Below are 13,865 nucleotides of genomic sequence, written 5' to 3'. Positions count from 1 at the left end.
CAGTACTGTAATATTTACAATTCATTTACCTGTGGAAACGCCAAGCCATTCACCCCTCCACAGAATTATTGTGCTCTTTTAAGGCAAATTGTCTTTCATCAACATTGATGCTCCCTTGATTACAGTAGCTGTCACCAGTAAAAGTACATCAGCAGGTAGTTACTGTGTTGAATGACTGTTGTCATCTCCTAAATGCAGGTGTAGTCTAATGGTGGGTTCTGACCCTGCTGTGGAAATATATATGGCTCGGTGTACAGTCCTTACCGCTGGCCTGAGGGAAGGAGAAAGTTTAAAATACACACTCATAAATTCTTTTCAACATACATCAAACATCTACCCTTAAAGTGATGATAACACAGCTCGTTATTATAAATAACAACTACTTTACACAAGGAGTAGGTCGCTGTAATGTTTCTATTAAGGGTGAATGTTTTGTGTTTTGGCATTTCAATGTAACATGATCTCTCAAAATCAAATTGTTTGCTTTGGCAAAGGACAGCGCTACAACTCTCTCATACATGAAAATTGTAAATTCACAGCTGATTTAAAACTCTTTCCTCAGACCTCCTGTTAGTCTCTGTTTAAAGGCTGTCACAAATCAAACCCGTTTCAATAAATTCCCACCGACAGTACGTAAGGCCCCCCTCTCTCTCTGTGAACACTAGGTGACGCTGTTTTACGCATTGCAATCCAAACCAAATCCTGTATGAGGTGGAAGTTTTTCCTTTTTCCACGTTCAGTAATCTGACACCCAAAAAGACTCAGAGCAGAAGGATGGACCCTTAACTCGGTTGGAAGGACAGGCAGGAAGGAACAGTCATCAACGAGCGCAGACGAGAGGAGAACGAGCAGAAGCGAAACACTGTGCGCAAAAAAACAACCCCGTGGCTGCGGCACTGGAGGTGAGCTGGGTGCCTGCGCGTCTCCAAAATAACTGGCTGTCCTCCTCAAATGATCTCAAAGGGACAAGTTTCACTTTTCACAGGCGGATGGGTGACTTTCCTTGGCGCTTTGTGAGGAGGAGATGATGAAGAATTTCAACAGCAGTCCCCTTCACAGCAACCACCAGACTCCCAACCACATCAAAGAGCGAAACAACAGAAAGTACAGCTTACTCGCTGCTTTACCGTTGCGATTTTCCTTGCGAGGTTATGGTTTCTGCATGGCTACGCTTTTCTTCTTCTGTTTCGGCTCCCTTTTTTACCAGCTGAACGGAGGACCCCCTAAAATCCTGCTGGACATCCGACAGTATCTCGGTAAGAACTTTTAATTTTCCTTGTCTTCATCAAAGAGATTCTTTCGAATGAAAGTTGCACCGAATGTCTAGACACCTTGCTTTGACAGGACGTGTAAATGACAGTTTATTCTAAATTTAAAGATAATAAATGAGGCTTGCATCTCTCAATCAAAAGTATCTAATGAAATCCACCAGAGGCCACATCGTCCCAGCCTAGAGGAGTTATCTTGATGCCCTTACAATCATTCATAAGCTGTAAATCATCAAAGTGGCTCTATGTCAAGTTACTGCACACTGACACACATTTTGGTAAGAGAATGGATGCTGACATTTAAATGTACACAGCTAATATTATACTCTTCCGATTTCAGAAAGTTTCTCCCAAGTTATACATAATAATTCAGACCAATAACTGAGGAATGCGCCATTTGAATATCAGTTCTGACTTGTCGGGGCGTGAAAGGGATGTATTATGGTAACAAGAACTTAGCAACTGTTAAGCCTGATACTGTATGTGGATGGTGACTGACATCTCCTCTTGTACAGCCAGCTGGTGCGCTCCAGCCGAACAGCCTCATTACGCACGACTGGCACCGGTGGAACAAGGCGCAATAGTGTTCTTAAAGCTGAATTTAGCTGGCGTCGAGCTTGCTATGACGTTTCTAAAACTGATACACTGAAAAGCATGTGGAGTTGTTTGTTCTAAGATGGAGGTTGCCAGCTGTTTTCATATCAAAAAACATATTATGTTTTGAAGGGAAAGCTTAAAATTGTGTTTTCGTTTCGATCTGTCTCGGCACTGCTGTGTCTATACTGGGTGCTAACAGGAAGACTACGGCAGAAAGAGCTCCACATGTGGCTACACCTGCGTGTGTGTCTGTTGTGCTGAATGCGAGTCTTGATGATTGACTTTGATTGTATCAATTGTCGAACGAAGGAAGTTTGTGGTTGTTGAGTTATATGTGCTGCTGATCCGCTGTACAGATCAACATGTCCCTCACAACTTGGGCTGCACAGCTGGAAAGTGTCTGTTGACAGGAGTTTCTGTTCCTACCTATTTCTCACATAGAGCTTGAGGCCTTTATGACATGATAAACATCTGGAACAGCATGAGAGTCACTGGCCAAGTCAACCACTAATCCCATGGGTGAGATTAGTTTACTGTAGATACACACCTAAAACTCACACACACACATATTGTACACACACATGCGCATATATGCCTGCACACTGCATCTGCACAATATTGTCAAGAAATCATTTGGATTTGATTTGGTCCGGGTTTTTTTGTAGTCCTACTTGTAGTTTTTGCAGCATGGTGAACGATTTCCCCAAAATGTGGTGCTGCCTTATTTGATTTACAAATTGCAGCAGTCAAAGTTTCATTTCATGTTAGAGTTATTGCACAAAGCTAATGCACCACTGTCAGCTGTAATGTCTCTTACACTCACTTTCTCACTAAGGGGCACTTTGCTTCTAAGTGCTCTATATGTAAGTGCTTATGTAAAAGTGGCACAAACACACAGTAGCACCTCCCTGGGATCTGGACGAGTAATCGTCTCTGCTCATTATGATGTTGGGGCAAGGAGAAAGAGCTTTGTCCCATAATCAGATGGCTGCAAGTTGAAATATGTAATATTATGTAAAAGCAATTAATAAGAAGAATGTAAGTTATGAGGTAATACATTTCAGGTAACTTTGTTCAAATTTGAGGGAAAAAAGGTTAAATTTTTTTGTGGCGGATTCTGAAGCGTTCTGATGTTGGATAAAGGAGAGGAAAGAACGTGGGTAGAAAGGATTCAGATGTGCTCTGCTTATTACCCTCATTCTGAAGAAACCTGTGGTCCTGAGCACTTGAAGGAGAGAACAGAGAAATCTGGGAGAAGCCAGGGAAGGCGGGAGAGCTTGCTGTTGCGAATACTCTTTCTGATTTGGTAGCTAAATGGCCTATACTGGTTGCTGTGCCAAGGAAATTTGGAGGAAAGTTATTTTTTCGGAAGGAACTTTATGCTCCGCAGTTTCTCTCTTTGTTGCCTTCACCCCTGTCAATTACAGGAGCTCTTTGTTTCTCTCCATTACAGTTTTTCTGTCTCAGTCTCATAGATCATTGAGTGGAACGGCTTACCGGGTGAGTCAGGAATTGAACTACAGCTAACCGTATGGAGGAAATTCCTTACCCCACCAACAGGAATTAGTGAGAAAAATAAAGAGGATATTCAGCATTAATAATCCTCCAATGTATATATACTGTACTCGTGTGATGGGCAGACTACCAGCCTCTTATAAGCATCCAGTGATTAGCTGATTTATTTACCTTGAGCTGACTTGTGTTACTTTTGGCTGCACTGTGCCAAGATGAAGATGAGGATGCCTGGTGGGGCAAGTGAATGCGGGTGCGTGTGGGAATGCAAGTAGTAGGTTGATTTTTGCGTGTGTGTTTCTCTCAGTCAGACACACTGTGGAGGGCACAGTTTAGGCCAGCAGGGAGGTTGGTGTTTGAGGGTGTCACTCAGCGTATAGCTGCAGTCGCTGAAACGTTGCAGACCTTTAGACCTGGACCGACAGCTTGCTCGCCACTGTGCGTTCCGGGTCGTCGGCTCTCTCACACTTCCTCAGTCTCTCTCTCTCTCTCACTCACTCACACTCACACTCTCTCTCACTCACACACACACACACACACGTACTGACACTACCTCGACCGATCCAGCTACTATTGCCAAAAAGCCTCCATTTGAGTGATGTGTCTGTGTTGCAAATGTGTGTGTGTGTGTGTGTGTGTGTGTGTGTGTGTGTGTCTCCATGTGTAAATGCACAACCACACCTGACTGTGGAGCGGTGATTCCCCCAGACGTTTGTCTTGGCCGAGCTGGATGGTCTCTGACTGAAACATGATTAAATTCTTCTTCTAGTTTTTTTTTTAGAAAGGTGGACAGCTCATTTCACCGCTGTAGGCCATCCTGACTGTCCACATCAGGCCACATCCTCTTGTAGCTCCTTGGAGCCGAGAGAGCAAAAGAAGCAGAGAGAAGGATCTAGAGTTTTTCTGTGTTCTCTCAAATCTTCAAGGTATTGAGACGGATCCTTCAGAATAAGCCACACATGGTGCGCTGGGTTTGTCAACATATGAATAAATGTCAAGCACTTTTACGGACTCTTGGTTATGCAGGTCTTCCTCCATATTTGTGTGTTCTCACAGTTCCCTATTCCCCTAATATAAACCCTGAACAAACTTATTGCGTCCGTCTCCCACTAAATCACTCTGCTTCTCAAAAGAACTCTGTAAGCTCAAAACACTCACACACATAAATGTAACTTGCCAGAAACTGGCCGTGCAAGTGTTGGAGTTGCAGACTGCAGGGCGGTATTAGGGATTAGGCAGGTATGTGTGGACACAGAAGAAGCTTCAGGATATCTCTCCTCCCTCCGGTTTCTTTCCCATTTACAGCAATTCTGGCCAGGAAGTGAGTGAAAGCAAACTGTTGAAGTGAATTCAAAATAAAGTTGAGTTTCGCTGTTGACCACTTGGTAGATGTCGCGCTACAAATAAACAATACATGTACGGTATATAAAGAATCAAAGAGAGAAGATGGAAAGGGAAGTGAAAGTTTGACTGCTGCGAGGTGGTCAAGATGGGACATGCAGACTTCCAGCTTGATGTGGACAATGCAAACACAGCACGCTTCCCTGATGCTGTACCTGACCTCTGACAGACAGACTCAACATACAGACAATATAAGCATACAGTGAGTGTTACGCAGACAAGCTTGAGTGCACACAACTTTATTTTTAAATTATAATCAGAAGTTTTAAATATGTCATGCAAATGGTGAAATATGTATAATATGATGCACGTAAAATGCAGAATATTCTCATTGTGTGCTGGTGCAGTCTTAAAAACACACAGTGTAAAGCTCTTTCAGTTATCTTCAATGAAACATGTAATATTGTCAGGAAGCGTGAAAAAAGTGTTTGAGTAAAATCATGTTCTCATATGTTGTGGAAGACCTTCCACAAAATATGTCCTTAAATGCAATGTGTCGTAAGAGTGGTGTCATAATCTTGGTTAAGTTAACTTTCATTTCTATGTTACGTATTTGCTAATCTTGTTCACAGAGCGATCTGTTTACTATTTCTATCCACATAGGATGCCTAAAGGTGCTAATTTTTATTCATTTCAAATTAGACTAGACATGCAGATGTTTATTTTCCAGCACACATAGAACACTTTCAGACTTTGCCTCTGTGTGTTTCTGCATAGAAAAAAAGATCTTCAACAATGTCTCACATGACTATATCATCCTATAATTTTAAACATGTTTCTGCAATGCCCCCCTGTACAACCACAGAGTTCCACACTTTCACTCCTGGGAGCTGCCCTGGGTTAAAAGCCATGCTTAAGCGCAAGATCACAATAGTAATCACGAGGGTGAAATGGTACTTATCCACTTTTCCTGTCTTTGCTCAGCAATTTGAATTTGAGATCTTTAAGTTAAAAACTTGTTCCACTAACCTTAAGTCTGACCAGCTGCCCTAATTTGTTCAATGTGAACACAAGCATATTTTTTCACATACATATATCATACATGTGCACACAGACACACATGCTGTAGTGAGGAAACTGACACACAAACTACACATATGTAAAAGAGCTTTGTTGAGTGAGCCAGACAGTGTGATTTTGGGAGCAAACTCGCCACGCTGATCACACCACTACGCCCTCTTCCCGCTAAAGGATATTAAAAACGAGGTCTTTATTTCATCTTGTCATATTTCGTTCTTCAAACTGACAAATTGAGTGCACAGACTCTTGCGCCAAAGTGACAGATTCCCATGCTTTAAGGCAATTTACCAAAGTGTGGAACGGAAATCAGGCCTGTGCTGGTCAAGCTCTCACTCAGCATTTTAAAGTGACTAACAAGGTTGCCAGGTGTGTACCAGTGTGACTCTGAGGTGAAGTTGGTCATGTGGAAAAATCCTTTAACTGGCCAAGTATTCATTTACATTTAATTATTTATCTTCAATGTTCAGTGCAGAGGACTCAAACCAAAGCATAGCACATTTATATTTAATACTAAAGGCTGCTGCTCCAAGGGAATCTTTTTTTGATGTGAAGATAGAATAATATTTTGCGTCCACCCAACACCTGCAGCTGACAGTGCTCATTAGGAGGTGAAGACAGGACAGCCTGGCCTACTTCCTCTATATTCCTTCCACCTACAGTAACTTAGTCCTCATGGAAGTGCTGAAGAAAACAAGTATTACCTCTGACAGACCCCGAAACAACTCCTAAATGCGTCACATCCAGCCTAAATGCCAAAACAATCAGGCAGCTTGTAATTCACTCTGGGTTGGTAAAACAAGCAGCCCTCCCTGCTGAGCAGAGCCAAGCCACGCAATGTTTATTTACCTGCTTTCTAACATGCATGCCAGCTTGTTAATTGGGTTTAGGGGTCAATAAAGGGATAATAGTATTTACTTGAATAGAAACCAAAGAAGGAAAGCCTTTTGTTGCTCTGATTTTAATTGGAGGATTTAAAACAAAACAAAAGCAGATATTAGATTAATATTTTATGATTGTTATAAGCAAGTGGTTCTGCATGCTGTGAATGCATTAGAATATGTTCTTTTTCATTAGTTATGATAAATGATGGTCTTTGGCATTTACTATTTTCTGGGTTATTACAATATGAAATTATTTGAAAAATAGCTTCATGTTTTCATTCTGCGATTACATAATAGACGCAATTAGCATTACCAATTAGCATCTTCATGCCTGAGAGGCTGCTATTGCCCTCTCCAGAGAGACGGGCAAACACTAAAACAACACAGGGTAATTATCCTCCATTAGTGCATTTGTTTTCACCACACTAAAAGAGACCAGATGGAAAAAAAATTACCAATGCGCCAACGCTGTTAAACTGCAACTGCTGTTCAACACTTGCTGAGCAATGATAGTTATAATCCAAGAGAAATCCCAGATACATTTGTGGGCAATAGTTTGTGACTTAGACTTGTGTGCTGTGCTACTGTTATGTATACTCCCTATGCTTTTGATGAATAACTACAAAGGATTGATCAAATTAAGACATAAATAGTGGCAATAGAATCTCTTGTTCTACAAAGTTGGGATGTGTTCACTTAAATAAACACTATTTCACTTTTAAATAACATTTCATGGATTTAGTTGAGCTTCTGTACGCCATGTGTTATTTTTCAGCTGTATGGTACATGTCATTCCTGCATCCCCCAAAAGACTGCATGATGAAATATTTTTCTACAGTCAGATTGATAACACGATTGTGTTATTTATTTTGCAAATGGATCCTCAATTGTATGAACCTCCTTTTTTATTCAAAAATGAAAAAGGTTTTAAAACCAAGGTATAATGTATTACTATTTTGGCTTTAGAGTTGCTTGTAGGCATCTTTGGATTGAGCTAAACTACATATTACTTTATGCTAAGCTAAGCTAACTGACTCTTGCTCATAAACCTCCATAAAATATCAAATTTCTGTTTTTACACATTTTTTGTACAGATAGAACAAATAAGATATAACCTGTTAATTAGCTAGCTTTTCAGGTGCTGCTAGGCAGATTTTGTTATCATTTGGCCAGGATAACTGTTTCCCACTGTTTCCAGTCTTTGTGCTAAGCTAAGCTAACCATCTGCTGGCTGTTGCTTTATGTTGGATGGATATAGGAGTGGTACCAGTCTTCTCAACTTTTGGCAGGAAAGCGAGTAAGTATATTTCCTAAAATGGCTGTTCCTTTAAAAGCTCTTATAGCCCAACATTATGATGTAAAAGTGAGGTATGTTCCACACAGCCCATAAGCTTGAGTCTATTTATTTCAGCCTTTTCTACTCCTGTAGTCAAGAAACCATTATACATCAGCTCACAAGGGGGTTGTTTTTAGGAACTGTGTGCTGTTTTTAAGGAGTTGCCAAGACACTGATGATGGCTGGTTGTGGTGGCTTTTATGTTAGCTCCAGTGGTTGTGCGTGAACGGGTGGGTGTCTCAGGGCCCACATCCACTGGGTGGCACCCTGGCTGATGCTTGTAAGAAGGCAACTACGTACATCCCATAATTTAAAAGATCAGTGCCAGGATAAATAGAGGTCCTGTGAAAAATTTAGTTGTCCACTTACAACATGTAAACTGAATGCCCTGCCTTAATCAGCTGTGCCCTGTTTGTCCTGAACGAGAGACCTCTAATCTCAATCCATGTCCTTTCATGACCAAATTAGAAACACAATAATTGCACTCTGTATGTTGATTTTTGGATCAGCTGTGCCCTTCCCCATATCTCCGTGCCCTGGTGTTATTAGCCAATTTGGGAAGTTTCTTTGCCTACTTTGGCAAGTGTTAAAACACTCTACATTCCTCTGTTTATTGTCACAGAACACCCAACATGCTGAGTTCTTGTTTCCGTTCCGTCGGCCACATGTATACACTTGTCATCAAACAGCAGGTCTGTGTGGTCACTGAAGTCAAGCAATTATTTTCCAATTTGATTCAACAACCGGATTCTGACTTGCTCCTCAGGGTCCAGGGTGGCAAACACAGAGCCCGAAGGCAAGTAATTGGTTGTTAAGGGACTTGTTAAGGGGAAACATGTTGACCTGTGGTGAGCGACATATCTTGTTCAAGAAACTCTGCCTATCTTTATTCTGAGTGAGTTTACCACAGCCCTGCCTGCTAGCCTCATTTCATGGCAATGAAAAAATATATAGTGGTTAAAAATAGCAGCTTTAAATATACAGCAGGGCAGATAGAGTGGCAATGCCCAACCCATGTTGTTAAAACCACCACGTGCTGGTTTGGGGAAATGTATTGCCTTGCATTTTAAAGTTGTGTATAGCCTATTCCCTTTTTTGGGTTCAACTGAGTTGAATGAGAAAGCTTTTTCTGCTGTTTTCTAGAAATGGAGAGTAAGTCATTTCATATCAGAGGATATCACAACTCTTTAAAGCAATCATAAAGAATATTTTTAATGGACAATGGATCACATGCCTATGTTTATGTGGAAAGGGTCACTTGTAGTGATGACCCCACAGAGAATTGTAGGTTCATCACCTGACTGTGCCGTTAAACTCAGTTCTCCAGAGCATTGAATTAATTTTAGCTCATTGTAATGGTTGTCTGGCCCAAAACTTTGCTGTTTTGATTCACTATTGTAAGCAGATGTTCTGAGTGAAACGTTCTGATAAACGCACTGTATGCTACCTTCCCAGCACCAAACAGCTGACAGAAAAAGATGAACATAGTGGAGAATTTAGCAGCTTCAGAGTCATATATTGCCCTCAGCAGTTGGTGGAAACCAGACTAAAAGAAGAGTGAATATTGGACTTACATTTAGCAAATGACCAGAAACATGACTCTAAATGAATGTTAGTGTTGTTCTGTGTCTGCTGGATGTGTAAATGAGAAGCTGTTTCATATAAACGCTTTCCATATCAATAGTGAAAATATGTGAATTATTTAATGTGCTGTCCAGCAATTCCTAGGCCATACTGTCTAGACAAAAGTTAGTGATTTGATTGTAATACCAAATCCATCTCTTTTCCTTTTTTTGTAACTTTTTAAAATAATGTCTTATTTTTGATTTGTTCAGTGATTAAGCTAAATGCTCCATCTAACCTAGCGCTATTACAAGTCAGTGTACCATCAAAATTTAAAGCTGTTATTTTAAGATTAAAATACTATATAATGATGCTTTAACTACTAGACAAAAGACTAGTATTTTTCCTGGCACCACGACTGAGGCCCAAGGGCAATGTCAGGTGTGGGTTTTACAAAGACATCAGAAGTTGCCTTTTTGTAAAACAATATCAAAACACCGATTATAATTTTCTATAGCCTTCAGCCTTTATGATCATGGGGGTCTTTCATCTGCTCATAGCACTTTTTACTCCAAAACCCCCAAACATAAAATGTGAAAGATCACGTACATTTGTGTGATTTTGCTTGCACTTAGTTAGATGCTTTTAAAAGTTGCTAGTTGGTCTTAGATGACACGCAACTGGACTCAGATTAAGCAGAGACCACTACATAGTTGTGGTGTTTCCATTAAGCCATTAGCTTGAGAGACACACACACAAAAACATTCACATTCATGTTTCCTGAGCTGCTGCTCAGCTTACGTAAAAGGTTGAATTGTTTCATTGATTAAATGCAACTGCTGCTTTTATTTCATTGCACTGCAGGGTTTTCCTTTGTTTAGTCTAAGAGCTGCTCTATGCTTTACACTCTAACTTTAGGTATTTTACAAGAAACTTCACACAAGCTACAAGGCACGCATTTATTTTTGTTTAGAGAAAGATAGTTTTTACAGAGCCACTCCACATATCTGGAGGCCAAGCCAAATAAAGAGGAAAGCCCCTCCGCCCCATCGAAACACAGCCTTATGCAACAGGTTTTTATTTCTGCCTGCCACTCATAAAGTCATAACTCTGTAACTGAGACAACAGCCTGAAGCAGTAGCTGTCTACTTGTTGTCTCAGTTACTTAAAGTGTTCACCAAAGACTTTCACAGATTTTAGGGGGGATACACCTGACATATAGTTTTATTAGCATTTTACTGTTTGCTGACACCAGAGACTAGCAATATGTTAACACTGACAGAGTTTGGATTTGAATCTGCAAAAAGTCTGCACTCTGCCAATATTCCATGATGCAATTCATAATCTCAGTTTTAAAGAGTCTTTATAGTCAAATGCGAAACAGATTGATGCCAGTTTTCCTTCTCTTTTACTGACTTAACTCTTTTTTTAAATCCCTATGGCATTTTGTTCAGTATTCCACATCATAAAAGACATGACATCTTTATATTATTATCAGCAGTGACTCTTCCTGTCCCTACCTGCAACAGGTGGAATGTAACTATCCTTGGAGAATAAAGATCTTTCACTGCTCTAGAGCTTCTTGTATTGATGGCAAAAGGAGGGGGCGGACACTCAAGATGGCCTGAAAAGTTTTTTTGAAATGTTCAGATGGAATGTGGTCGTCCCCCGTGGAAAGCAAACCTCACCTCGACCAAATCTTACACCTCCGTCTCAAAATGTGCTCTCCTTCTCTGAAACCCACCTTTGTCTCCCACCACTTCTCTCTCTGTCTTATATAGTGTCCATTTTTTTGACGCTTACGCACTTTTCCCTCAACACCCGAAGACAGGAGTGCAAAATGTTACGGCACATCATACCCGCCAAAAAAAGTGAGTGTTAGTGCGAAAATCCACATCCTGCCATTACCTGTCACACTTATGAACTCTTCAACATCCAGGTCTTCTTTTTCTTCATGCTTAACCCCCAGATCCTTCAACTGCTAAAGCCGCAGCTGAGACATACTATAGTTCTGCAGTTTTAATCTGCAACCATAAGCCATAAATCATAAAATGTCATAGAATTATACTCACTAATGGTAAAACTCTATCTTAGTTGTCGTTGATTGGGCACTTGCCTTACAACTCTGCATCCAGACTAGTTAAGTTCTGCCCCAGTTAATCATGATGCAACCAATTTTAGCAGATGATTTAGTTACAAACTAACCAGTAGTAACTAGGCCTCTAGTGTCTACTTTACACCCTATCTCACACAGATGGTGCAACCCAGTGCTTGTCTTTTGGTGTAACCACTTTTCTTTTTGTAGAGACATCTTGAGTGAAAGCAACACAGTCCAAAGTTAACAAAGTCTTTATCCGAAAACACACAAACGCCCAGTTTCCAAGAACTTTTTCCTGTCCTGGTCAAGACTGAGGTTGAGTCCTTGTTCTCGGCAGGGGATTGGTTCAGCAGAGAAGTCAGCAGGTATGGTCAGTGGTGTTAATTACATGGTTGGAGAGTGATGGGTTGCATTTGACTAGTGGGTGGGTGTGTTTGAAAGAGAGAGTGATGGACTGATATGTAAACGTTTCATCTTGGTTACTTTGTGACCAGGGAGTTTCAGGAATGTAACCCGTCACAATACACAAGTATCGCTTCAGACTTTAACAATAGGTCAAAGGTCATGTTAGGACCTCAGATAAACCCAGCCTGAGGTTAAATGGGTATTGGCTATAGTTTGGGACTGATTCTTAAACACACCGTGTTGCTTCGCCCCTTGAAAAGCCATCAGTTGTCTGGCCTGGTTCACAGGCCCAGATCCTGGTTGTGTAGTGTTTCCACTGGCCTGGCCCAGAACTTGCCTGCCTCTTGGCCCAACACCACTTTCCTGCTGCACCAGTCTGGTTTGGACTGGACCAAATGTGTGCCAGCTAGGCCTGCCTGTCCTGTAAATCCATCTGTCACTCTGCCGAAAACTTTTTTTGTTCTTTCCCACAAATTCTCCCCCCAAGAATTGCCACACTGTTCAGGATCCCTTTTCTCTCTATTCCTCTTTTTCCATTCCCATCTTTCCCACCTTTGCCACTTTCTTCCTCTACATCTTCTTGCCATGTATCTCTTCTCTCACCATGCTGTATACTTTTTTTTCACTCCTCCCGTTTCCTCTCCTGGAAGTCTGCAAAAAAAAAAACTTCCACTTAAATCCTTCCTGGACAGCAAACGCTGAGCGAACAGATGCAGCCTCTGTGTTGTCCTGCGCACAGCAGTGGACGTGTATGACACACACGCACACACAGCGCCATGCCACTGGGTGCGTTGGCTGTGTGATATTGCCAGCTGGAACGTTTGTGGCTCTAATCACTACATGCAGTTCCATTACATACTCAACCACAGGATTTCAAAACCACTGTCTCGCTGAGCTCTCCTGTATCTTCTTCCACCCATCCACGTGCCCATTCATGTGCATGATGTATTGTTTATGCATGTTTTATCTGTGAGAGGGAGTGAGTTTGCCGACGACGTGTAAACAAGAACCACGGTGTCAGTGATTCCAAGTGTGCACATTCTCATTGTGTCTAGGTGCTGCTATGCTTGTGCAACTACTTTTGGTACGCAAACTATGTGTACTGATTACAGTCTAGTAAAACATGTCGTAAATTATGCTGCTTAAGATGTTCTTGACAGATTTATATAATTAGTTGGGTTAAACGGCTGCAGTTTCACTGTGAGAGTAAATTAAACTTTTGATTAAGTCTGTTTGTGAAATTTGCTGTAGGCAACGCATTGTTAACACAATCGAGTAAAAGAGGAGATGAAAGACTTATTGTAATATAGGGATCACAGACTTTGAGGATTATCAGCAATTGTCTGTTTCCATCAGCCATATTTCTTTGTCCTGGCTCTGCAAAACACAAAAAAACTAAATCTCTAACAGGCAGCTGACCACAAAACTGGAAACCATCATGATCCATCTTCCTTATGCAAGTGTCTTCGACTCTGCCCTTGACTCTGAAGATGACCCCAACAACTTTTCTCTCTCTTTCTTGTATGTTTCATAACAAGTTGTTCTGCGCCGTGGCTCTAGCATGTAGCTTAGTGTTGGCTTGTCTATAATTAGCCACTCTGTTCTAATGAGGTGTTTCTGAAGGGCTGAAGCAAACCGCTGACCACTAGCTAGCGTAGCCTAGCCCACATTGCTAAATTAAAGAGAGGCTCGATCTTCAAGGCCACGCTTAGCTGGAGCCTGCACTCACAGACGGCAGCCCAGTGCGCTTTAGTGAGTAGTAAACATACAAAACATCAGGTACA

General features: G+C 41.3%; 1 protein-coding gene across 2 annotated transcripts in view; it reads left to right on the top strand.

Annotated features, from left to right (window-relative positions):
- The first annotated feature begins 752 nt into the window (after window positions 1-752).
- Window positions 753-13,865, top strand: part of usta (uronyl 2-sulfotransferase a) — a 69,248-nt gene continuing 56,135 nt past the window's right edge. Inside the window, exon 1 of one of the 2 annotated variants that reach the window (XM_038726724.1) lies at window positions 753-1,256. In XM_038726724.1, coding sequence (XP_038582652.1) covers window positions 1,025-1,256 — 232 coding nt within the window. In that variant the 5' untranslated portion in view covers window positions 753-1,024. The remainder of the gene's footprint in view (window positions 1,257-13,865) is intronic. The other variant, XM_038726725.1, reaches the window with a different exon arrangement.

The sequence above is a fragment of the Micropterus salmoides genome, unplaced genomic scaffold, assembly GCF_014851395.1.
Source record: "Micropterus salmoides isolate LMB-PRFRI ecotype aquatic unplaced genomic scaffold, ASM1485139v1 Ms_hic_scaffold_18, whole genome shotgun sequence".
NCBI classification, from domain to species: Eukaryota; Metazoa; Chordata; class Actinopteri; order Centrarchiformes; family Centrarchidae; genus Micropterus; species Micropterus salmoides.
This window is presented reverse-complemented; position numbering and strand designations above follow the sequence as displayed.